The following is a 26,376-nucleotide window of genomic DNA, read 5'->3' as shown; positions in this document are numbered from 1 at the left end:
CGTCGTTTGTTATAACTGTGCTTGATTTTCTGGCTTCCAAAGCCATGACATATGCTTCTAGGAAGATAACTTTGCTGTGAATCATCGCTTGGATGCTTGTATGGTCTTTCAAGGAGTCAGCAATAGTTTCATAAAGCTTCATGAGTGGTGCCAATGCAATGTTCACTGATGACATAATTGACAATAAGTCCATTTTTTTTTTATTTGAGGAATCCGTCGGGCTGGTCAATTGATGTGGAGAGGTTCTTCTTAAGGGTGATTCGGTTAACATTGTTGTCTGATTTGTCCAGCTGCCTCGAGTTGGCCTTGTTGTTTCTGATGAGGCTCTTCCTTTTCGATTTTTGTCGATATGGGAACTTCGATTGTCATTTCCCCCCATATTCAAGTTTTGGTTGATTTGGGGTCTCGTAAGATTTTCTTGATTTAGCTCGTCTATGCCTGCTGTGGATGGCCTTTCTATTGTCATGCTCTCTTTTTGGGCTTTGGAGAGCCCTACTTGGTTGAGTTTTTTAGGCACCAGCATTTTATTTGGGGTTTTGTGGACTTTGTCTCTGTCTGTTCCTGTGAAGTTGTCTACGTTCGGGGCTGTACCCTCAAGGAGTGAGGGTGTTGCCGGATTTAGCTTGCAGGAGCCTTCCTTTGTTTCTGTTGTTAAATCATTTGGGCCTTCCGGGTCAACTATAATGAGGCTCTCCTCTTGGATGGTATGGGGGTTTCCTTTGCGCTGGGACATGACAGTCCCCATTTCTGACTCTTTGCCCGGATTTCTCTTCAGTTCCCCCTTCTCTGTGTCATTTGTCGGCTTCGGATTTAACTGGCCTCTTGGTGAATTCATGGGACTCTTTTGGGGTAGCATCGAGCTCGGTGATTCCCCCTCAGCCCTCACTTTGACACTCGGCTGCCTTGTGCCTTATTACTGCCTTCTGAGGCCCGTCTATTACTGTATGACCGGTTGTCACTAACATAGTGCTCAACTCTGCGTAGTTTTGCTACCGGTAAGCAATCATTTAAAGCTTCCAGTATTTCGAGATCTGTAAATTCCCTCTATGAGTACTCTTTTGTTGCTTTTTGCCTTATGTTTGCATAAAAGTAATCCTTTATAGAGTTTTTAAGTGCCCCTCCTTCTCCCTGTGGCTCGTTTTCATTTATTTTGTTCATCAATTGTTCTGGTGTTTTTTGTTGCTGTTCGAGCTTCTGGGGAATTTTTTTCGTTCTGATGCTGATCTTGTTTTTCGTTGTTTTGCGGTTCTTGAGTTTCTTGAGAGGCAAAGAACTTGTTCTCTGTCTTTTCTTTTTATTAGGGTTGGATGGCCCTTGTTTGTTGATTTTTTCTGAGACCAGACTGGTCTCTGCACTTTCCTCCGCCTCTTTGTGAATGAGAGCCACCACTTTCACTTTCTCTTCCGCTAGTGAACACGGCGGTGATGCCCCTGTAGTGTGCAGCTCTCTGTCGGGCTCCCCCTGCCCGTTCTCCTGAGGTGGGGTGCCCGCCACCTCCTCCGGCTCTGCCTCTCCTGAGGCTATCGCACCGTCCACCTCTTTTCCCCTCCCTCCCTCAGCAACTTCCACGCCCGGCAGCCCTCCTCCGAGAGCTCCCGCCGTGGGGCGGGGAGCGCCCTGCGGTGCTCCGAGGGGGGAGGGAGGTATGGAGGGCTGCGCCGGACCGGCGAGCCTGGCTCCCACTCCGATGCTCGCTCTCCTGGCGGCTCCAACCTCCTCAGCCATGTATTCCCTCTCCGTTAGCCCCTCCTCGCCGTCCCATGCGGGCCGCGGTCCCCCTTCGAGGGCCGCCTCCGCGGGGTCCCGCTCAACCGCGGCGGTGGCCGGAAGACTTTGCTTTTGGTTGGTTGTACCTTTGTGGTGATCGCTTGCTCTTGCTGGATCGTCGGTTTTGGGGAGCCCATTTGAAGCAATCCCATGTTTGCCACCAGATGATCCTTGGATGTTAATGTTTGTTGTTGTTTTTGACCCTGCTGTTTCTGGTTTAGTTTGGCGCTCCTCAGGTGTCTACCCTCTTCTTCCATTTCTTCCTCTCTCGGGGGGAAATTCTGCTCCGAGTTCATATCAATTTCCCGCATTTCTCTGTTTGCCCTTGCAGCCCTGACAGTCATGACTGCAGGACTGCCACTCTCCATCCGCTCCGCGGATGGAAGGGGTTTATGTAAGGGTCCTCCCCCACACTGAAAACAGTAGAAACGGGCAACAGACTCTCCTGCAGGACTGCCACTCTCCGTCCACTCCGCGTCTGCTCCGCGGATGGAAGGGGTTTATTTAAGGGTCCTCCCTCACACTGAAAATAGTAGAAACGGGCAACAGACTCTCCTGCAGGACTGCCACTCTCATGCACTCCGCGTCCGCTCCGCGGATGGAAGGGGTTTATGTAAGGGTCCTCCCCCACACTGAAAACAGTAGAAACGGGCAACAGACTCTCCTGCAGGACTGCCACTCTCCGTCCACTCCGCGGATGGAAGGGGTTTATGTAAGGGTCCTCCCTCACACTGAAAACAGTAGAAACGGGCAACAGACTCTCCTGCAGGACTGCCACTCTCCGTCCACTCCGCGTCCGCTCCGCGGATGGAAGGGGTTTATGTAAGGGTCCTCCCTCACACTGAAAATAGTAGAAACGGGCAACAGACTCTCCTGCAGGACTGCCACTCTCATGCACTCCGCGTCCGCTCCGCGGATGGAAGGGGTTTATGTAAGGGTCCTCTCCCACACTGAAAACAGTAGAAACGGGCAACAGACTCTCCTGCAGGACTGCCACTCTCCGTCCACTCCGCGGATGGAAGGGGTTTATGTAAGGGTCCTCCCTCACACTGAAAACAGTAGAAACGGGCAACAGACTCTCCTGCAGGACTGCCACTCTCCGTCCACTCCGCGTCCGCTCCGCGGATGGAAGGGGTTTATGTAAGGGTCCTCCCCCACACTGAAAACAGTAGAAACGGGCAACAGACTCTCCTGCAGGACTGCCACTCTCCGTCCGCTCCGCGGATGGAAGGGGTTTATGTAAGGGTCCTCCCTCACACTGAAAACAGTAGAAACGGGCAACAGACTCTCCTGCAGGACTGCCACTCTCCGTCCACTCTGCGTCCGCTCCGCGGATGGAAGGGGTTTATGTAAGGGTCCTCCCCCACACTGAAAACAGTAGAAACGGGCAACAGACTCTCCTGCAGGACTGCCACTCTCCGTCCACTCCGCGTCCGCTCCGCGGATGGAAGGGGTTTATGTAAGGGTCCTCCCCCACACTGAAAACAGTAGAAACGGGCAACAGACTCTCCTGCAGGACTGCCACTCTCCGTCCGCTCCGCGGATGGAAGGGGTTTATGTAAGGGTCCTCCCCCACACTGAAAACAGTAGAAACAGGCAACAGACTCTCCTGCAGGACTGCCACTCTCCGTCCGCTCCGCGGATGGAAGGGGATTATGTAAGGGTCCTCCCCCACACTGAAAACAGTAGAAACGGGCAACAGACTCTCCTGCAGGACTGCCACTCTCCGTCCACTCCGCGCCCGCTCCGCGGATGGAAGGGGTTTATGTAAGGGTCCTCCCCCACACTGAAAACAGTAGAAACGGGCAACAGACTCTCCTGCAGGACTGCCACTCTCCGTACATTCACTTATTATAGGGCATAATACATATCACAAACTCCTGCAAAGGAAAGGTAACATTCATATTATGCACTCAAGGTCCACAGTGAATGATCCCAAACTTAAATTGTCCAGCCTTAAGTTGTCTGGGGCTTTTTGCCCAATAGTTGAGGTAAAAGTTCCACAATATTTGAAGCAGGAAAAAATGCAGGTAGGGTGTCTGGGTTCCGGTGAAGGGCTCTTAGGGTTAGAGTACCAGTTAATCTAGCTAACAGAAGTAGCCCCAACTTTTACACAAGCACGCAATGGCAAAGCCAAAAGTGTTAGAATAAAGGCTTATTTTAAGCCCATTGACTTATAATGGGAGCATAGGGGTAGGTAGGAAGCTCTGTAACTTACCCCCCATCCCGTACTCCGATTCTTCCCCAGACTTGGCAGGACAAAGGAAGAGGGTCCGAGGTTGCTTTTCCCACCAAAAGTCGTAGTTCTCGATTTGCAGGGGTTGCAGGTTCTAGCTGATCTCCGCGTGGTGTCTATCACTGTTGCAAGGACTCTCGATTGAAGAATGTAACAAAACTCAATGCAGGACCCCTCTCAGGACTGGACTCGGGTCAGGTATGCTATTTCGGACGGTGGTCATCGCAGCACGGCGTTGCAATGGGACTCAACTGGTGCAGTTGGACTTTCCCTTTTATCTCGGATCCCCTTGGTGCTAGGACGCCAGAATTCTGCAGAGGTTAGTATCGCAGGGCCAGCTCAGGATCCCCCAAGTTCCATGTGAAAACTTGGAACGGTGATGCCGGCAGCACGGTAGCCCAAATTCGGAGCTGGTCTGCCACAGGATGATCCCGGGACACTTTTGAAGGCTCTTGGTTGCAGGGTACCGAGCAGACGTCAGGAATAGATGGTCCTCCTCATCCTCAAAATTAGCCACTGCACTGTCAGCAATTACGTTACTGCTGCTAGGTCCAGCGCCAGCTCCACTATCAGGACCATTTGCTAAGTTAGGCACAACCTTATTTCTCTCAAAATCCAGAATTCTAACAACTAACTCTGCTTTCGTGGCAGAGACTGTCAAGCCCCTGTCAGCACACAACCTTTTTAACTGATTCACTTTGGAAGCACTTAAAGTGGTGAAAGCGATTGTTTCCATTATATCTAGTACAGTAGGTGATTTATTTCTACAATGCAATCAAAAATTATAGTCTTTTGTTTAAGTATTATCTGGACACACCACCAGTGCTCTACACTGTGGTACCCAATACACATCCTTTTCACAAAACAACCAGATGTTATGTGGAGAGGGTCACCCCACCGCTGTACACTGTTAGGACAGTTTTTCTGAAGTCCAACTAAGGGCTTAGTAAAACCATCCAACTGAGGCAGTACAAGACCCCACTCTTAGTATAAGGCTGTACCACCCGAGTTCAGGGTAGCCTAGACAGAGCAGCCAGGCTTATCTTAGAAGGGAGAGAGGGCTGTAGAATCAGAACAAATGAAATTGTAATACAAATGGTCCAAAGAAACACAAACACTACGTATTGTAAAAAATAAATTGTTTATTTAAATACAAGTAGGCCCAGATAAATCTTGGGGGAAATAAGTACTATCACATTATATATAACCACAATTATAAAAACACAACACTATGCTTGAAGATAAAGAGACCAACGCATATAACCTTATTCGGAACACCTAATAGGAGTTCTAGGGAAGTCAAAACCAATAGTTACTTTTAGATTACTTTCAGTAATACCAGGGTAGTAGACCCTATCAGTTGTACTGTGACGCCGAGTAGGAAATCGCATAGTAATATCAACTTGACAATATACTTTTCTGATCTAGAGAAACACAGATCCTAGGAACAGTATAAACCTATAACTCTGATTCAGGATAACACAGTTATTCTAGGGGAGTTGGACCTTGGTGTGTAATAGTCAATTACAGTTGCTTTTCAGTTCACAGACTAAGGGAAGCAATAACTAACTTATTTTAGGATAACACAGTTATACTCAGGGTAAGTAAAACCTATACACTTTTTACAAGAGCTATCAGAAACTTAAAGGCAGGTGTAAACCGAAGACTCTTTGTGTCTGTCTAAAACAGGCCATGGAAAGCAAAACCCATTGTTACACTTTATGAATGACTCATAGGTAAAACCTAATGCAGACTTATTTTGGACAGGCTAACAGCAAGTCAGGGGAAGCAAGACCCAGTTGGGAAACTTACACACTTATCCTAACAGGAATAGTGAAGTGAAACCAACAGCATTACTTTTGGGAAGAGGCACAACCAAATCACAGATGAGTACTATAAGGAACAAGTTACTTACCTGTAACTGTTGTTCTCCAGCATGGGTCTGGCATGGATTCACATGCTCATGAATATTCCCCGTCGTCAGGCTGGGAATCCTCGGTAAAGAAAAAAATCAGCATCAGTTTCGTTTCTGATCGGTCTTTCTTAGTAGTAACCAATCAATGATCTCTGGGTCATACTGCCCCCAGCCAATGACTGCCCTCTCCCTATGCCCCGCCTCTGGCCGCCGTCCTCAGATTTGGTAGCACGCCAAGTGGCAGTATGACCAAGTGAAGAGCCGCAGAGGGGTAGGTGGGAGGGTTCGCATGTGAATCCATGCCAGACCCATGCTGGAGAACAACAGTTACAGGTAAGTAACTTGTTCCTTCTCCAGCATGGGGGCTGGCATGGATTCACATGCTCATGAATAAAAGAATACATAGCAGTATACACATGCACAACCACGGGAGGTGGCAACAGGCTCAACATTAAGCAATACAACAACTCAACATTAAGCATCTCTTACCTCCTCACCAGGCTCACCTTAAGCGAACAGGTTGCGCAGCACTGCCTGGCCGACCCTGGACTCTTACCTGGAGTCCCGATCGACGCAGTAGAATCTTTTGAAGGTGTGCGTCGACCTCCACGTAGCAGCCCTGCAGATGTCCAGCAGGGGCACACCAGACAGGAACGCCGTGGTAGCAGCGATCGCTCTGGACAAATGGGCTCTCGGACGCCGGGCAGCGGTCGGTTTTCCAACCGGTGCCAATGCATGATGCAGCCGGAGAGCCATCTGGAAATGGAAGTCTTCGAGAGTGCCTTCCCTTGATTCACAGAGCCAAAGTTCACAAACAGTTGTGACGTCTTCCGAAAACTCTTTGTGCGGTCCACATAGAACTTCAGCGCTCTAGCTACATCCAGCGAGTGCAAAGTCCTCTCGGCCGGCGTCGAAGGCGACGAGAAGAAAACTGGTAACACCAAGGGCTCGTTGAGGTGGAAGTCCGACGGCACCTTGGGCATGAAGGAGGGGTGCGTCCTCAGCACTACCCTTGTGTCATGAAAAGTCAAGTATGGAGGCTTGCAAGATAGGGCCTGAAGCTCTCCCACTCGTCGTGCAGAGGTGATGGCCACGAGGAACGCTGTCTTCCATGACAGGAACTTCAAAGGCGCCGAATGCATAGGCTCGAATGGGGCTCCCATGAGCCTGGTCAGCACCACATTAAGCTCCCACGCCGGGGCAGGGGCCTTCACTGGCGGGAACGATCGGAATAGTCCCTTCATAAATTCCTTTACCAGGCGATGAGACCACAAGGACGACCGTCCCGTAGTCCTGGTATATCGGGAGATGGCAGCCAGATGTATTTTTATGGAGGCGTGAGCCAGTCCAGCTTTGGCCAGTGACAGTAGGTACGGCAGCACTTGAGGGGCCGTAATCCGCAGAGGGTTAATCTTCTGTGCACGGCACCAGACAGAGAACCTCTTCCATTTATGACCGTAACACTTGAAAGTTGAGGACGCCCTGGCCTTTGCAAGTACCTCTCTGCAATCAGCCGGGATATCGTACCCTCCAAACTCTAGTGCTGCAGGAGCCAGGCCTGCAAGTTCAGCGACTGTGGGTCGTGATGGAGAATGGCGCCTCCTTCTCTGGAGAGAAGATCCGCGTCCGCCGGCAGATTGACTGGTGGGGACGAAGACAAGTCCAGAAGGTCCGGGAACCAGATCTGCCTCGGCCACGCCAGTGCGACGAGGATCATCCTGCACCTGGACTTCTTGAGCTGGTTGATGAGGCGGAGCAGCAACAGCAACGGAGGGAACGCGTATAGAAACAGGCCGTCCCAAGGGAACGAGAAAGCATCGCCCATGCTCCTCGGCTGTGGGAACCTGCTGGCGAACCTCTGGCACTTGGAGTTTGTCGCCGTCGCGAACAGGTCGATCTGGGGTTTGCCCCATCGTTGGAAGAGTCGATCCGCTTGGTCCTGGTGCAGTTCCCACTAGTGGCACGAGCGCAGCTCCCTGCTGAGCGAGTCTGCAATGGTGTTTTTTTATTCCTGCCAGGTGGAAGGGAACCAGAAACATCCCCTGGGCGATGGCCCAGTGCCACAGATCCTGGGCCTCCCTGGATAGGGCTGGGGATCTGGTGCCTCCTTGCTTCCGTATATAGAACATCGTGGTGGTGTTGTCGGTGGATCCCCTGCAGACGCAGCCACGCCGCCACTGGTGCCAGGCACTTGGTGAAAACCCTGGGTGCCGACTTTAATCCGAACGGTAGGGCCCTGAATTGGTAGTGGTTTCCCTGAACCACGAACCTGAGGAACTTCCTGTGCCTTTTTAGAATAGGGATGTGGAAGTAAGCATCCTCCAGGTCCAAAGACGATAGGAAGTCGCCTTCCTCCAGCTGTCCCAGCACCTGTTGAAGGGTGACCATCCTGAATTTCTGCGCCTTGATGTACTTGTTTAAGCGACGCAGGTCCAGGATGGGGCGCCAACCGCCTGTCTTCTTCTTGATGAGGAAGTACCTTGAGTACACTCCGGAGCCCTCTGGGGACGAGCTTGATGGCACCTTTCTTGAGCATCATCTTTACCTCCAACAGTAGTTGAGGGACGTGATTCTCCTTCCTGGCCACGGGAGGAATGCGAGGGCACTTCTTGTGGAATTCCAGCGAGTGCCCGTTAGCCAGGGTGTCCACACTCCCACACGCTGTCGAACTTCAGCCGGCCTCCAACCGGGGTGCTTTGGTGGGGGCCCGACAACCCGGCCGGGTCAGTCTTGCTTGGAGGCGGCCTTGCCGCCTTGGCGACGGCGGCAGGAACCCCTTTGCTTGCCGCGACCTCTGTAGGCCTCCTGGGAAGAGGAGCGGGCCGCCTGGCGGTAAGTGGAGGAGCCACAGCTGGATCCTTTGGAGACACCCTGTCTGCCTCCGGAGCTCCGAAAGGGCTGCCGCTGTTGAAGCACCCCCAGGGCCCAGGCCGTCTCCGAGTCGGTCTTGATGGCCTGTAGGGACTCATCCACCGCCTTACCAAAAAGGTTGGTGCCGTCGAACGGCATGTCCAACACCCTGGTCTGGACGTCCTGGCGAAAGTCTGTCGCCTTGAGCCATCCTCGTCGTCGGAGGCAAACTCTGTTGCCCAGTTGGCGAAATCCGGTATCAGTAATGTCCATTGCCACCGTTATGGCGTGATCCAACGCCACCTCGCCTTCTTGCAGAATTTCTAGGGCCTCCGCCCTTTTGTCATCAGGCAGGAAGTCTAGCAGGGGAGCTATCTTGAACCAGAGCTCCCTATCGTAGCGGGCCACGATCGCTAAGGCATTGGCCGCCTTAATCGTCGTCGCTGCCGACGAGATGACTCGTCGTCCCATAGAGTCCAACTTCTTGCCCTCGCTGTCCGGCGGGGAAGTGGAAGTTGAAGCCGCCGCACCCGCTGCCTTCTTCTTAGCCGCTGCCGAGACGACAGAGTCCGGCGTGGGCTGGGCCCTGAGGCACAAGGGGGCGGCATCGGGGACTCGGTACTTCTTCTCGTACCTGTCCCTCTTGGCGGGTGTCGTAGAAGGGTTCTTGAGGACAGCAAGCCCCTCCTCCCAGATGTCGAGTAAGGGCACCGCGAGGACTGTCTTCCTCTTGGCCTCTTGTCGTTGGTACAGAAACCCCCCCTTTTTCTGTTCTTCAGGGCAGAGCTGGAAGAGCTCGGATGCCCTGGTTATCATGGTGTGGAAAGAGCCAATTTTGTTGGCTGGAGACGCCCGCGGGGGGGTGACGACAGGATGTCCGCTGTGTCATTGCTGCCGTCATCGTCCGTCCCCATCGCTGTATCCGTCGCCGTATCCTCTCTAGGGTCTGGCGAGGGGGATGAGGGGTCCACCGGTCTCGCCGGCACCAAGGGCGGAGCGGGGTGGACTCTCCTCCGCTTGTTCGGAGGGCTTCCCGACGGGCCTGGTTCTGGATCCTCCGTCGGGGTCCGTGGTAATCTCGTCCTTATCTCGGTGCATAAGGATTGGATTGCCAACAAAATGGGCGCCGAGCTATCCTGGGGCTCGGGCAATGGCTGTGACGGACGGGATGGCCTCTCCACTGGGCCCTGGTCGTACGAGTCTGTAATGGCCACCGGCCCCCTCTCCCTCTTTTTCAGCCGGGGTTTCACGGGGGTCTTAGCGATGGGCTGGAAAGAGGAATCCCTCCCCGGTGGCAGTGATACTCTGGGCCTGGAGGGCGTTTCCACAGGTGTAGTCTCAGCCGGCTTCGCCAGGGTCCCAGCGACCACTTCGGTAGAGGCCTTTGCCGGATGGATCAAAGCCCTCACCACCTTCGGTGCGTCCTGGGCCTTCGCCTTGGGGGGAGGGTCAGCGCCTGGCTCCCCCTTCGAGATCGACCAGGTCCGCTCCAGCGGCCTACCCGGGTTCTCGGACTTCCTCTTCCCCGAACCAGAGTGCTGGCTCGTGGTCCAACGTGCCGGGAAGTAGCGCCCTGCTTGGCAACCGAAGAGCCCGACCTTTCGGCACTCCCGGTGCCCGCGGACTCGCGGTGCTTGGCCTTCTGTTGGGCCCCCGTCGCTGGGGCGCCCTCACAGGACTTAGAAGCCCGCTCAGACTTCTTCTTCGCCTTCTCACCTGCTGTGCCCTTCTCCAGCCAGGCGGCGAGGCAGGAACGACAATCTTGTTTGGTCCGTTCCGAAAGGTTCTTGCAGAACGCACAGTCTTTCTCCACATGCGTCTTTTCCTCATGAAGGCAGTAGAGACATCGCGAATGCTCGTCCTCCTTGAAAACGTTCTGTAATCCGCATCCTGGGCAGCACCTGAACAGCTTGGATCCAGGCGTCGAGCTTCCCTTGTCTTGGGCCATGTCCTTTGAGGTAGGCCGCAGATCTTCCGGAATCCTCCAAGAAGTATAAACTTGACGAAAACTTCACCCTTGAGGGGCGTAGAAGAATTCCAAAACGGGTCCCCGTTATCGGAAGTAGAAACGGTGGAGCTTGAGGCTCAATTAAACCGAAAAAATTAGAAATTCTCCTGAAAAAAACGTGAAAACGCAGTAAAAAACTCGAGAGCTAAACACGAGGACTCTCAACACTTGATCGTGCGGTAAAAATCTGAGGATGGCTGCCAGAGGCGGGGCTTAGGGAGAGGGCAGTCATTGGCTGGGGGCAGTATGACCCAGAGATCAGTGATTGGTTACTACTAAGAAAGACAGATCAGAACCGAAACTGATACTGATTTTTTCTTTACCGAGGATTCCCAGCCTGACGACGGGGAATATTCATGAGCATGTGAATCCATGCCAGAGCCCATGCTGGAGAACCTTACATCAACGTTCTGTTAGAACGTCAAAACACTTTCTAAGGAAAGAAAGATGTTACATATACTTTTCAGAATGGCAAAACCTTTCTACGGTAAGTAAAATAACCTTGTATATACTTTTCAGAATGGCAGAAAATGTCCAAGGTAAGTAAAATAACCCTACATATACTTTTCAGAATGGCAGAACATTTCTAAGGTAAGTAATAACTTTTGTAACTGTCCCCTCTCGGAGTTACAGTTACCAACCAACTTGTTTTGCAAGTTTTAAACACTTATTCTCCATTCTAGGCAATGTTCTCAGTGGCAGAAGAGGGTCACTAGGGTCTAGTGCCCAACATTCAGGTCAGGATAGGTTATGTAGCAAATTTCAGAGTTCCTAAGGAAGACTGTTCGAATAAGTAAGTAGTTGACTGTCCAGGGTCTTCACAGAAGACACCCTAGGAGGATTCCAGCAGGGGCCTGGGACTGGACAAGAGGATCCCAATCACAGAAAACACCCCAAAACTACACAGGAATCACAAGAGACTTAAGGTAAGTAAATATCCAAGCCAGCACAATACCTCAGCATAAAAGAAGATTTTGCAGCAGGAGGACTTCAGGTTCAGCCAAAAACCTGGTTGTTGAATTCCTTCATTAAGAAGACAGAAGACAAGACACTGGAAGGACTTTTGCAGCAAGGATCACGGGGAAGGCTCCAGGCAAGGTTTTCCTCATGGCTGTATTTGGTGCCTTTTTCAGAGGCACAGAAGACAGAATATCGTTGGTCGGGTTCTCACCGTTTGCAAGGTCCAGCACTCTGGTGAGGGGACCTTTCTGACTGAAATCGTGCCTGTGGACATCCAGCAAGATGCTCCGAACGTTTCAGCGAGATTCGGAAGACCGCGCACCGCACAATGGCTCGAGGTCCCAGGGTATTGCAGCCTCGCAAGGTCGCAGCACGGTGTGGGAGGTCTCAAAATGCAGGTCTTCTTGAGTCTAGTGGGTTTCACCAGGCTCTGCGTCGGGGGTCGTCATTTTCGGAGTCACCAGGTTGATTGGAAGGAAGTGCTACAGCAGGCTCTGCTTACACAGCAGGCTCTCTGGTCAGTGGAAATCGTTTCAGCCACAAATTCTTCAGCTTCCATGTTCAGACTGTTATGCACGGACCCAGCCAATCAAACAGCCTTGCAACATTCAAACTTGGGGGGTTATCAATCCTTCCAGAACAGCCAGACTTCCAGTTTGAACTGGAATCTCACACGGGCCGCAGAGCTTTGGACTCCTCCCTCGCTTCTTACCTTCAGACACTCTGGAGCCTGGCCGTGGAGTCCACAGGACTCCTGCCAAAGATAAAAATCACACAAAGGAATGTTCTGCCCTGGATGACTGGGAAAGAACAAGAAAGGACAAATAACACTAAAATGGCGAAAAAACAAGACAGGGGCCAATTTGGTAAAATGAGCACCCATGGGTGCACACAGCCCGTGGTAAAGGTACACCGAATTAATAAAAACGTTCACTGCCACCAGCCATTAAAGTTAAGTTTGTCCTTGTAACATAAATGTTACATTTAAAATGAGAAAGGGGATACAGAGTATCTCCCCAGCACTCCACATTAGGTAGGAGGTGGGTCTCACTTAATAAAATGTAAAAGGGATCCAAAGATCCTTTCTACCCTTGAGAACTGTAGTACTCACAAGGTTAGCCAGAGAAAGTTAAAAGGGAAGCCCAAGGGCAACCCAGCATGAATAGATACTTATTGCCAAAAAGTTGTCAAAGAGAATAACATTTAAAAGACACTATGGAGAGTCTTATAAAGGACACCCATAAAATGAGTAAAAGATTGTGAGTTTGGAAAAAGATTCCCACTCAATAAGGTATAAGGAAAAATAATCCAACAGTAAAGCAAAATGTTCTCGGGTTGACAGAGGTCAGGAACATGTATCATTACTATGAAAATCTTACCTAACATACACCAATTTATTAGGACTGATTTTCTATAGTCTGGCCTGGTGGACAGATGTATAGAAGGCCAACCTATATTGTGACAGGGGCAACTCTGGGGAGCTGTAGCCAAACTAGCTCAGGTAGCAGTGACGGGTGGTCTAGGCTAGGTTCTTCAGAGGTGGTGAGCTTGTAAAGGGTCCACAATGAGGTCACACAATGGGAATCACAGATTACACTTAGACAGAATGTATAAAAATCCAATTATTATTTATTGGCCAAAACACACGGAGAGTTATCACACAGCACTGAATAAAATAGATACATATATACATTCACTTATTATATGGCATATTACATATCACAAACTCCTGCAAAGGAAAGGTAAGATTAGTATTATGCACTCAAGATCCACAGAGAATGATCCCTAAGTTGTCTGGGGCCTTTTGCCCAATAGCTCAGGTAAAAGGACCACAGAATCTTTGAAGCAGGAAAAAGTACAGGCAGAGTGCCTGGGGTCCAGTGAAGGGTTCTTAGGGTTAGAGTAGCAGTTAAACTAGCAAACAGAAGCAGTCCCAACTTTCAGAAGTACTGCACAAGCAAGCAATGGCAAAGCCAAAAGTGTTAGCCCATCGACTTATAATGGGAGTATAGGGGTAGGTAAGAAGCTCTGTAACTTACGCCCATACTCCGATACTTCCCCAGACCTGGCAGGACAAAGGAAGAGGGTCTGAGGTTGCTTTTCCCACTGAAAGTCACAGTACTCGATTTGCAGGGGTTGCATGTTCTACCTGATTTCCGGTTGGTCTTTCACTGTTAAAATGACTCGATTGAAGAATAACCAGGTTACTCACCATAGTGACCACCTTACTCCTAGTCCATAGTCCCCTTTCCTCCATACTTATGGGACATCTCTCCGTCCTGTGGGAAAAGCATCCAAAATGTTTCCAAAAATGTGTCCTTCCTCTCTATCTTGCGCGGGGCCCGGCACGCGGCCGTAACCCAGCCCACCTTGGCTCCGCCCCGCGCATCGCCCATCAGTCCTTTTCTATCGCCAGGTCAGAGACCTATTAGCAATAACAGAGGAACCTTATTAGAGGGGACGGCGGGCGGGCGTATGGAGGAAAGGGGACTATGGACTAGGAGTAAGGTGGTCACTATGGTGAGTAAACTTGGTTATACTGTTACGTCCAGTCCCCTTTCCTCCATACTTATGGGAGATTCCCAAGCACTCCTTACAGGAACTACGGGTGGATGGAAATACCCATTACTGAAACAGGTTCTTCAGCACAGCCTGACCAAACTGAACATCAGCTCTTGAGCTCATGTCAAGACAATAATGCTTACAAAAAGCAGATGGGGAGGCACAAGTAGCTGCCCTAGTGATGGACTCCCAGGGGACATATTTCTGAAAAGCAACCGCGGCTGCCTTGCCCCGCACCAGGTGTGCATGAATACCCTTACGAGGTTTCAGCCCTTGGACGGTGAAAGACTCTGTGATGCATGCGGCGATCCACCGAGAAATAGTCGCCTTAGACGCCTGCTTACCCTGAGGGTTACCGAAGGTCACAAAAAGTTGAGAAGAACTCCTAAGCTTGGAAGTCCTGTCAAGGTAGACCTTAAGAGCCCTTCTGACATCAAGACAGTGCAGAACCCTTTCAGCCTCTGAGGCAGGGGTCGGTAAAAAGACCGGTAGGGAGATCGACTGATTCAGATGAAATTCAGTTACCACCTTCGGTAGAAAGGCCGGGTTTGTCCGTAGGACTTCCTTGTCCTTATGAAAGACCAAGAAAGGATGCTCCACTGACAAGGCCTGAAGCTCACTCACTCTCCTTGCTGACGTAACGGCGACCAGAAAGGACACTTTCCAGGATAGGTACTTGAGGTCCACTGTGGCCATGGGTTCAAAAGGTTTATGGCACAGCGCCGTCAGGACTACATTAAGGTCCCACGGTGGGTGCGGACTACGAACCGGAGGGTAGAGGCGTGTCAAGCCTGCAAAATGCCTCTTAACCACTGGGTTACTCAGACAATAAGAGCATTGGTCTGTAGAAAGATAAGCGGAAACCGCTGAAAGGTAAAAAATGCATGACAGAATGTGAACATCCCACTCTGCTAGGGAGGACACGAAGGACAGCACTGTGTCAATCGTAGCCACCCTTGGATCCAACTGCTTTTCCAAATACCAATGACAGAACCTGAGCCATTTACTCCTGTATTGGGATCTGGTCGAGGGTTTCCTGGCTGCCTGGATAATACGCATGTTATCCGTAGACAAGCTAAGATGCTCTAAAGACTTGAACTCAGGCACCATGGCGCCAAGCTGAGCGATTGTGGGGAGGGGTGCCACATCTGCTGTTCCCCTTGATGAAGAAGATCGGGGGTCACTGGTAACCTGATCGGCGGATACACCGTCAGGTGTTGAAGTTCTGAGAACCAAAACCTGGACGGCCGCCACGGGGTTATGAGCAGAAGGGAACAGTTCACCAAGTTCTTCAGCTTCCAAATTGCTTGATGGACTAGAGACAGAGGCGGGAAGGCGTAAGCTCTCATGTTGTGCCATGGAATCTCGAGAGCATCCCCCAGAGAGGAGGCTCCCAGCCCCCCTCTGGAGGCATACTGAGGAAGCTTCTGGTTTACCGCCGTAGCGAAGAGGTCCACCTCCGGTGTGCCCCAATGCAAGAAAATCCATGAGGAGACCGCCGCCTTCAACTCCCACTCGTAGCTGACCACTGTCTGCCGGCTGAGGGCATCTGCTGTGACATTCAGCTGGCCCGGAATGTGCACTGCAAGCAGCCAGACACCGGGCAGCACGGCCCACTCCCATATCTGGATGGACAGGATTACAAGGGGGGGGGGAGACTTTGTTCCCCCTTGCTTGTTGATGTAATACATTGACACCATATTGTCCGTGCGTATGCGGACCACCTTGTTGGCAATGAGCGGTCTGAACGCCCTGAGCGCTAGGAAGATCGCCAGAAGCTCCAAATGATTTATGTGCAGGAGCTTGTCCTGAGGCGACCAGAGGTCCGAGACCAGAAGAAGATCTAGCGTCGCACCCCACCCCAGAAGGGAGGAGTCCGTCGGGATCGTCGCCGTGGGGGCTGGGTCCTGAAACCCCGCACCCACCGACAGATTGCTGAGAGATGACCACCAATCCAGGTCCACTCTCATGGAATCCAGAATCATTATCAGCTTGGAATGCGGGTCCACAGCCTGACGCCAGGAACTCCGAAGAGCCATCTGGGTCCGTCTCATCTTGAGACGAGCAAGAGGAAGAGCCAGCACGCACGAGGCCATGAGGCCCAGAAGCCTCTGGAACCACCAAGCCGACATGCTCTCCGACTGCGCAAACATGCAAACATCTGACACGTGGCTAACAGATCCGCCATTCTGTCCCCGGTCAGGTACACTCTGCAGTCAATCGTGTTCCAGCGAAAACCCATGAAAATAAGGTCCTGCGAGACCGTCATGGAAGAGTTCCGCCAGTTCACTGACAGCCCAAGATGGAACTGGAGCTGAAGTAGAGACTGGAGATTGCCCGCTGCTGCCAGCGGACAAGGGCTGCGTAAGAGCCAGTCGTCCAAATACGGATACACATGGATACCCTGGAGACGAAGATAGGCCGCAATCACCGACATCATCTTCGTGAAGACATGCAGCACCGAGCTGAGGCCAAAAGGAAGCACTCGAAACTGGAAGAGAAGCAGAGATTTCTCCTGTGTGGGTTCCAAATCAGGATATGCATGTACGCATCCTGAAGATCCACAACGCTGAGCCAATCGCCCATCTGCAAGGAGGAGCGTATATGGCTGGGCGTGATCATCTTGAATTTCTCTTGGGGTAGGAAAAGATTGAACTGGGAAAGGTCTAGGATGGTGCGCAGGCCAGCCTGGTTGGGTTTGGGCACCGTAAACAGCTGGGAATAGAAGCCCTCCCCTCGCTCCCCAAAGGGAACGGGTTCCACAGTTCTGAGGTCCAGAAGTTTCTGAACTTCGGCTTTGAGGGAGGGCGAGCCCGACAGCTGAAAAGGAGGGTTGAAGGGTGGGGTAGGGGGTAGAAGTAAGCAGAAGCCCGCCCCAGCGACTGACAAGACCCATCTGTCTTCTGTGATGGTCCGCCACGCCTCCCAATGAGACGCAATGCGTCCTCCCACCGGGGTCTCGTGCAAGCGCGGAAAACCCTCATTTAGTAGGTTTATCAGTGGCAGTGCCACCTGAACCTGAGGAGGAGGCTGAGGAGCGGGAGAAAAAACGCGTCCGTTGTTGCCTACGGCAGTTATTCCCCGCCGGGGTATCCACTCTGCAAGATTTGCGGTCGAGGAAGCCCCTAAAGCCAAAGGAAGATCGACTTTGCGACAACGGTCTCTGGGTTTTAAAAGGAGCCTTAACCAGAACAGATAATGACTTAGCTCAATGCTATCCTTCGTCTTGGTGAGCCCTACATCCGTTGTAGAATGAAAGGGCTCCTTACCATCGAACGGAAGGCCCAACACCTTGTCCTGCACTTATTTTGAGAATTTAGTGGCATGCAACCACGCCTGCCGTGGGGGATCAACCCCCAGCATAAGGCCCCGAGCCGAGGTGTCTACTTGATGAACCGCAGCCTCCTGGGCCAAGACCCTGGCGTCGGATAGGCCTCCTTTGAAGTCTTCCAGCTTCTCGACCAGGATAAACTCCTCAAACTCCGACAGACCTTTCCACATCCGCATGTTAGCTCTCGCTAATATCAATTCAGCGTTGGCCTGCCTGAGCTGCAAGGCCGAGTTGGCGAAGACTTTCCTCCCGAGGGAGTCTAGGAGCATGTCCTCCTTTCCTAGAACCTGAGTAGCCGTCGTGGAAGAGGATGCTGCAGGCCTGGACTGCAAAGTGGCTGCAGCCACCACTGTGGAGGAGGAGGGTGGACAAGACGACAGGGCCACCTCTTCTGAAGAATGCAGCCTGTATCTCGCATCAATTTTCTTATTGACAAAAAGTCCAGAGTGTGGCTTTTCCCAGACTCTGCGGACCTCGGTCAGAACGTCCTTCTGCAAGAACAGGCCGGTACGCTCCAAAAGAGACAGGGTGAACGCCCCAGAAAGCATGCCCTCCTGCGGAGCGGGTGCCTCGGGCACTGGAACATCTAAGAAGCTCATCATGTCCAGTACCCGGTCATGAAAAGCTCTGATCGAGCGGGGAAGGTCCTCGTTGTCCTGATCGCCTTGGGCGTCATCTGACAGGTCAGGATCCTGCTGAGCCGTGTCAGGCGCTGCCTTGTCCACCGGGGACAATGGAGGCAAAGGGGGAAGAGTCGTGGGAGGCACCGTAGGCAAGGGAGGCACCGGCGGATAACCGGAGGAACGGGTGAAGCCGGAGGCGCAGGTGGACATATCTCCCTGAAAAGCCCTTTGAAATTTTCCCTCATGGGGTCGGCACGCATAAGCGCTTGAAATTTTCCGAAAAAGGCGTCTTCAGGAGACTGTTTCGGAACCTGAGAAGGCCTCTCATGAGGTGGACAAATCCAGGGACTTAACGGGGACGGGTGCCACACTGGCTCCACCACCGACGTAGCCACATAAATCAACGGTGCCAACCCTTCAGGCAACGAAACATTGTGTGGAAGAGGCATCCGGGAGTTCCAATCGTAAACTGGCCGATAAGGATGCGCACCAGGGACTCTATGTTCACCCAAGGGACCAAGCCCTACACCTGAGGCCGATGGCTTAGTTGTAGGGGTAGCACCTAAAATGGCTGACGCGGTCATGGCCGGAACGGGCGCCATTTTGTCCTCATCTGAGGGGAACTGCGACACGTGAGGAAGTGAGGCTTGGGTCCCCGTCGATGGATCAGGGGTCTTAACTTTAGCCTTAACATAAGGAACCTCGGCAGAGCCGGTACTATGAGGCCTGGAATGTTTTGTGACATACCAACCGCCAATTTAGCCTTCGAAGGAAGGACCTCGGCACTGCCGGTAAAAGAAGAACTTTGCTTATTTGCCCCCTCAACAGGTCTGGTGTCACCGCAAGAGCGGGAACGGTGAGAAATAGCTTTCACCGACAAGGCCTTGTCAGGCCTCTCAGAACTGTTGGTAGCTTTAGCCTCTGAACGAGGGACCTCGGACCCAGGCCCGGTAACAGCCTCACCTGCGCGGGCCTCGAACATCCGTTCGGTAACAGCAAGCCCACCCAAGGCCTCGGGGCGCACCCCGGTCTTATTTTTGAGGGAAGCCGACAGAGAGGCCTCAGAGCGAGCTCTGGTACCCCATGACTCAGTAGAACTGGGTCTACAAACAGCCCCCACAGGAGCGGCCTCGGCGCGTACTCCGGTATCCACAGGCCCCTTACAGAGACCCTCGGAGAAAACTCCGGTAGAATTATTAGGCCCAACGGGCACCTCAGGGCGAACCCCGGTGGCAGAGCGATCCCGGAAAGGTATGCCCCGGGCCGGGGTGCTCTGAAAAGTAAAGAACTTACCGGGCGTTTCTTCTTCTCGTCGATGAATGCCTGAAAATGTGAAGGAGGAGTTTGTCGGAACACCTCCTCCCACCGCTCCAACCGACGTTGAAGTGCCCGGACCGAAAGGGAGTCGCAGTAAAAACAGCAGTCCCAACGGTGATCTGGACCCAAGCACTCTAAACAAAGAGGATGGGGATCCGCCCTCGCGAAACGACGGTGACACGATGAACAATCTGGAAAGTCTAGTTTGAACGACATAGATACACTAGTACACGATCGCTAGCGAGAGCCAGAGAGGAAAAAAGGGAAGAAAATCTTCCGAGGATGCAAGTGAGTCCAGTCCCGAACGAGCGGAGAAAAGGACTGATGGGCGATGCGCGGGGCGGAGCCAAGGTGGGCGGGGTTACGGCCGCGTGCCGGGCCCCGCGCAAGAAAGAGAGGAAGGACACATTTTTGGAAAAATTTTGGATGCTTTTTACAAAGTGCTCCGGTTCCCGTCCCACAGGACGGAGAGATGTCCCATAAGTATGGAGGAAAGGGGACGGGACGTAGGAGTATGCAGCAAAACGCGATGCAGAACCCGTCTCAGGACTGCAATCGGGTCAGGTAAGCACATTTGGACTGTGGTTACCGCAGCACAGCAAGGCAAACGGACTCAACTGCCACAGTCAGACTTTCCCTTCTATCTCGGGACCCTTGGTGCTAGGACGCCGACATTTCGCACAGTTTAGTCTCGTAGGGCCAGCTGAGGGTCCCCCAACTTCCAGGTGGAAACTCTGAACGGTAACGCCAGCAGCACAGTAGCCCAAATTCGGGGCTGGTTGCCCACAGGAAGATCCCGGGACACTCCCAAAGGCTCTTGGTTGCAGGGTACCGAGCAGACGTCAGGAATAGATGGTCCCTCCAGTCCAAGGGTCGCAGCTCCTTCTCAGGACTGCTAACAATCTTTAGCAACACAGGGCTCCTCCAGGACAGCAGCAGAAGTTGGTTGCCAGGCCTCTTTCAGTCGATGCTCAGGTTTCTTTGCAGGTCTCACAGCTGGATAGGATTCTTGGCTCCTTCAGGTTTCTGCAGGATCTCTAAAGAATGGGTGCAGGGGCCCTCTTATCCTAAAAGCCAGGTAAGAGCTGAAAATCCCACTAGCCAATAGCAGGACTAGCCCACACACACACCCCAGCAGTGGTCCGATCAGGACCACTGGCGGGAACATTTATGCATACCACTCAGACACACTGAAATCAGTTTGTGGATTGGGACCAGACAGTCCCAGCCCACATCCTGCCAGCAAACACACACAGCCCTTCAGTAGCCCACCAAATGCTTCTGCTTTCCCGGGCACTGATGTCCTTACAAGGATTCTCCTGGCCTCTCAAGCCAGGAAGAAGGCTACAGAACAAGATGACAAAAGGACAAGTGAAAAATCTTCTGGCACGGCCATGTTTGACCAGTAGCCACAGTTAGTAGCCGAACGCGGTAAACACGGTAAGGCTAAAACGAAAAGTCCCCAAAAGTGGGGAAAAAGTCACTGCTGCCACCAGCTCATCCTTTTAGCACACCTAGAGTTACCAAAAATGCTCTTAGTGTTAGTCTAGGGCAAAACAAAAAGTGTACCCTATTGTACTGTAGTTTAAGCTGCTGTGCACAATGATAGAAGTTACCACAAGTGATACAAAGTAACCAAAAGTAGTAACATAGTAACACGACTAAGGGAAACAAAGTCTCCTGGTACTGACAGCCTGAAGGACATTAAAGTTTCCCCATAACATATGAGCAAAAGCCAGTTTAGTGAAGCTTAAGGCTTCACTGCACTACAAAAAGTACAGTTCAGATTCAAAAATAAGGAAAAGGTTTGGGGGTTCCATAAAGATGGAAGGAAAGGTGCAGTAAGAGAAATCTTTCCCAACACTGCCTGACTGCTATTCAGGCATGGTGCTGTGCAAACAATCTCTGCCTTAATGCCAGTAAGAAAGGGATCCTTCTCATTGGGACGTCTGCTCCTTGCTTCCCCCCCCACTCTCTGGCCACCCTCGTTGGGCCCCCTCCCCTAACGCACCTGTGAGGCAAAAACCCTTGGGCTTATCTTTGACTCCACCCTCTTTTTCTCTCCACACATCGCGGAACTTCTCAGCGGCATTCTACCTTGTCTCACCTTCTCCCAGAAGCTCAACGTCTCCAGAGCCCTGGTTCTCTCTAGTATGGACTGCAACAGCCTCTTCCTCAATCTGCCTCTTTACTCCCTTTGTCCCACTCTACTAATCCAGAATAGGACTGCAAGATGTATTCTTGGCCTCAAAACCAGGCACTGCATCTCTCCAGTCCTAAAGTCGGTTCCCAACACTGGCTCCCGGTGACCGCAAGGATCAAATTTAAGACCCTGGGGCCTGGGACCTGGGACCTATCTACATCCAGCTTTCCCACTCTAAAAACCTCCCTGCTAGAGTTCCTCTGTCCTCTGGCTCAAACTCTCTGCAGGTCAAATGTTTCTCAAAGCAGAGAGTGGGGGTAGATCCCTTTCCTCAACAGGTTCCTCCCTCTGGAACAGCCTCCCTGCCCCCCTCAGATCTGAGCCGGATCTTCTTAAATTCCAGAAACTTTTCAAGACTTTCCTTTTCTTCTCTTCCTTCCCTCTCCCCCTCTCGTGCTAACGTCCCTCTGCAACTGGCGCCGGGTCCCATCTGAGTCATACAGGGGCCAGACCACCCCCTACCAGTCCTCCCAGCATCCCTTCCCCTGCAAGCCCTTGCCCTTGGGCACCCGTACCCAGACTAGCTCAATCTGGTCCATCACACTCTTACTCCCTTCCCCCCCTCTTTACCCTGGCACTGGCTGTCTTGGCCCTCCAGCACTTGCTCACCCCCCCTCCCCCCTCACCTTTGGGCACTTCTCCCTCTCCCCCGCTCTTACCACCTTTGTCTTGCACGATAGGATTGTAACAAGGCCATAACAGTTATTGTTTTTGTAGTTTACTTTTCCTACACATTACCTCCCCTCCCCCCGCACTGCAAATTTGTCTTGTAGTGCCCGGAAACACTTGTGTATAGGCACCATACAAATGCCAAATAAATAACTATTATCACACAACTACTATCAAATACATATATGCATCTACAATTGCAAGTTCCAACTAGAAGTCAACTACTTTTACCTAAAGACAATTAAGCAAGAGTTTTAATGTAATTGTTTTTTTAATAAAATATTTAATACCAGAGTTTGGTTTCTAAGCAAAGATCCGGGATTCGAACCTCTGTTGCTCTGCATGGTCTTGCTTCCAAGATCAGCACTTTGCCCCTGTGCTATCCTCCGTTCACATAGCTTAATCATGAGCGAGACTTTCATTAACTGTTTGGGGTAAAGTAAGTGAAGAGGTACACAATCTGTTGATTCAACACCAGTAAACACAGGTAAATAAAAATAGAAAAAGATTGTTAAAACACTTATGAACAATCCTAGAATTAGATCTCTAACTCAGTCAAGCCCCGAGACAGAATGGGGCATATTGCCCTAAATTCACCAGTTTCACAAGGTAGACTCTTCAGGTAGATTTACTATTGGATTGAGACATTCCAGTGGTTGCAATTAAGTGTTCCAAAGGTTTGGTAATGTTCTGGTAAATGTCTCCCTGGATTCCACCATACTGGAGAAACCCCAGGGGGGATCCCCGACTAGACCACCACCGATCTGAGTCGGGCAAGAGACATACAGGAAGGGCTTCACACCCATGGAACCCCATGGAAGAGTAGAAGGGATGGGGACACGAAACAGGTATGTTAACTGTTGGGGAGAATTCTCATTTATGTGCTAATTCCCTTCAACATTATAGACCCCCAGCTCTTCTGCTGGATTAAGGACTTTTTAATTTTAACCCTGTGATGAGTGAGACCTTTTTTCCCCACTCCCTCATGTGTTTTACCTGATTTGGATTTTGTGATTACACTGTTTTTGGGGTCTGGCAAACTCTGTAGGCATCTACTTTTTGTATGGTGACACAGCACCTTCAGTGCAGTGGCACAGAGAAATCCTTTGGATTCTTCATAAGGTTTAAATACCTTCTATAGAGGGTGGTTGGAAAACTTCCTCCGATGGGTGATCAGAGACAGTCTTGTAATCTCGCCTCGATTCCACTACCTCAAGAACCTTTTTGGATGTCAAAGCCTTAATCTGCTTCGACTTGGTCTACATTGCATAATCCACCCAGTGCTTCACTCAATGCTCGTTTAGCGGATTTGGTTTGAATTGCTTGCATACCGAGCATTGGTCTTCGGCACAGTCCCATTGAAGGCAATTGTTGCGCACTCTGTGTGCTTCCAAAGGGCCTGGGTATAGCATTTTGGGCAGAATTTAAACTAGGTGTTCTCCATGTGTCGAAGTGGAAACAAGGTAGCTTGTGGGTTATTTGGGTGTGGGGATCTAAAGACATTCTTAATGTCTCTGATGAATTTAAATCCTTGTCCCACACTCCCAACTGAATGCCTGCAGGCGGGTGTTGTTTGCCGGGCTGAAGGGCCGTCAGTTGGTGTTGGCTTGTAGAAAACACTGTACAGCCTTGAAGTGTTCGGATGTCGACTCAACATTCAGTAAGAATAACAATGGCCAAAATGTTCTGAAGTTAAAAATGTGCCTTTTCGGGCTACTCACATGTGCCCAACGGATGGCGGAAAACAAAAATCTGAGGATGTCGACGCATGAAGGATCATGAGTATCTGTGCACGTAGGACAGGAATGACATGCATTACTCACCGTTATCGTATTTCTGATGATTGTATCTGCTTAGATTCACATGCTGTGCATATAGTCCGATATCTAGTGGTATTGCATATTTTTTTCAAAGATCGAAAGAGACGTCGTCATGGGCGTGACTAACACTATCCCTAACGTGACATGTAGTGTACCCAAAATTCCTCACGCGTCGTGGTCCCACCGGTTGTTTTTTTCTGCCGCGAGGGAGCCTTATAGTCTGCGTGAGCAAGTACAAATGAGAGAAGGTGTAAGAAGTCGATCTTCCTTCTACTCCAAAAGGGGGGAAAGGGTGGGCGCATGTGAATCTAAGCTGATACAATTATCAGAAATAGGATTACAGTGAGTAATGTATGTCTTCTGATGCTTGTGGATCTGCTTAGAATCACATGCTATGCATTTACTAGAGAGCAGTGCCCAGAGATGGTGATGGGATGTGTGAAGGAACAGTAGCAAAGAGATGTCTATGCACCGCTTGTCCCACCTGAGAATCAGACCTAGAGTGTGCATCTAGGCAGTAGTGTTGTGTAAAGGTATGCACAGAACTCCAGGTTGCTGCTTTGCAAATGGAATCTAGAAGAACATGTGCAATTAATGCTATGGTAGCTCCTATGCCCCGAGTGAGCACTAGGCGTGAAGGGTAGATCTCTCTTGGCAAGAGTGTAACACGGTGTGATGCAGTTTACGCTCCACTTGGAAATAGTTGACTTAAAGACAGGGTCCCCTTCTCTACCAGCTGCCAATTATACGAAGAACTGGTTTGTCTTCCTTAGTGGCTTTGTCTTTCCCATCTAGTTTGTGGACGCTCCTTTCTGCATGTTAGTGGTGTTCTGGAAAAAGGCGGGTAGTTCTATTGACTGGTTTACATGGAACTTTGAGATAAATGTGGGCGCAAAGCGTGGGTGTGCGTGCAAAACCACCATGTCCTTGTGAATCGTGATGAAGGGGTCCTGAACTGAAAGGGCCTGCAGTTCACTAAATAGTAGTAACTGACTGATAAATAAATTAATAATTGTTTATTCAAGAAACCTTGCGTGTAAGAGTTTATTTGAATACTTGTCACTGTGAATCTCTGTGTAACTCCCCTACAGCTCACACTGACCCCTCTTTTGATAAGCCTGGCTGCTCAACACGCTACCAAAACTGTGTAGTACAAGCTTATGCCAACAGTTGGGTTTCCTATACCTGTAGTCAGAGTTGTTGTAGTGCACCCAAAGGGTACTGCATACAATCTTTGCCTAACAGAGAGACATAAAAAAGGTCACCCATAAAAAGAGTAAAATGATTCCCCTTTACCTAGCGACAAGGGGAAAACGATCAAGTGCAAGCAAAAGGTTCTGGGGTTCACGCAGGACAGGAAGATTTATTACTGAAATGAAAATCTTACCTAACGGAGCTTGAAGAATTGTTCAAATGGTCAATACCGGGTTGAAGCTATAGTACCCATTTAGAATCACATTCCTACACCAAGAGGTGATGCGTCAAGATGCTGCAGTCATACATATTGATTAATTAGTTCCAGGTACAGTATGGACAATTTTATTCCTAGCAGTCATACTCACGTGGAGTCTAACACTGTTCCGTCCATGAGCGTGGCATTGTAGTGGTACTTGAGGTAATCCCCTTTCTTGCTGAGCTCGGTGCACTCAGTGGGCTTGTAGTGTGTAGTGATGCTGACTGAGTCCGAAGGGTTATGGAAGTCAATCACGTGAATGTCGAAGATCAAAACGGCTGAGCCAGGAATCTTCCCTACATTAGAGGCAGCAAAGAAAGATGCATAAAAACCAACAGATCCTCGATCGGAGAAGATCGGGCTAGTTAGAATTCCTACATTACTATAATATTATCTCTGTTAAGTTCTTCATTGAATTTGAAGAAACTCCTGTGAATTAATATGGCAGGTCGAAACAGAGAAACACCACTGCTGAACGCTAGCCTTGTGCAACACAACCAATGGGAGGAGAAGGAGAAACACTTTACAATTTCAAACATGAACACTACAGTTTAACTGGAGGCTTTCTAACAAAGAACTAATATTTACCCAGTTTTATAATACAAGTTGAATCAGCTGATAAAAAACATATTTGCTCCACTTAACACGCACAGACACTCCAT

At 50.7% G+C, this 26,376-nt stretch overlaps 1 protein-coding gene across 1 annotated transcript in view; it reads right to left on the bottom strand.

The window, feature by feature from the left end:
- The window catches only part of FKBP9 (FKBP prolyl isomerase 9), a 371,826-nt gene that overhangs the window by 134,452 nt on the left and 210,998 nt on the right, over positions 1-26,376 (bottom strand). Inside the window, exon 7 of the mRNA XM_069613232.1 lies at positions 25,824-26,010. Coding sequence (XP_069469333.1) covers positions 25,824-26,010 — 187 coding nt within the window. The remainder of the gene's footprint in view (positions 1-25,823; positions 26,011-26,376) is intronic.

This window comes from Ambystoma mexicanum, chromosome 5p, assembly GCF_040938575.1.
Source record: "Ambystoma mexicanum isolate Mex_15411 chromosome 5p, UKY_AmexF1_1, whole genome shotgun sequence".
NCBI lineage: Eukaryota > Metazoa > Chordata > Amphibia > Caudata > Ambystomatidae > Ambystoma > Ambystoma mexicanum.
This window is presented reverse-complemented; position numbering and strand designations above follow the sequence as displayed.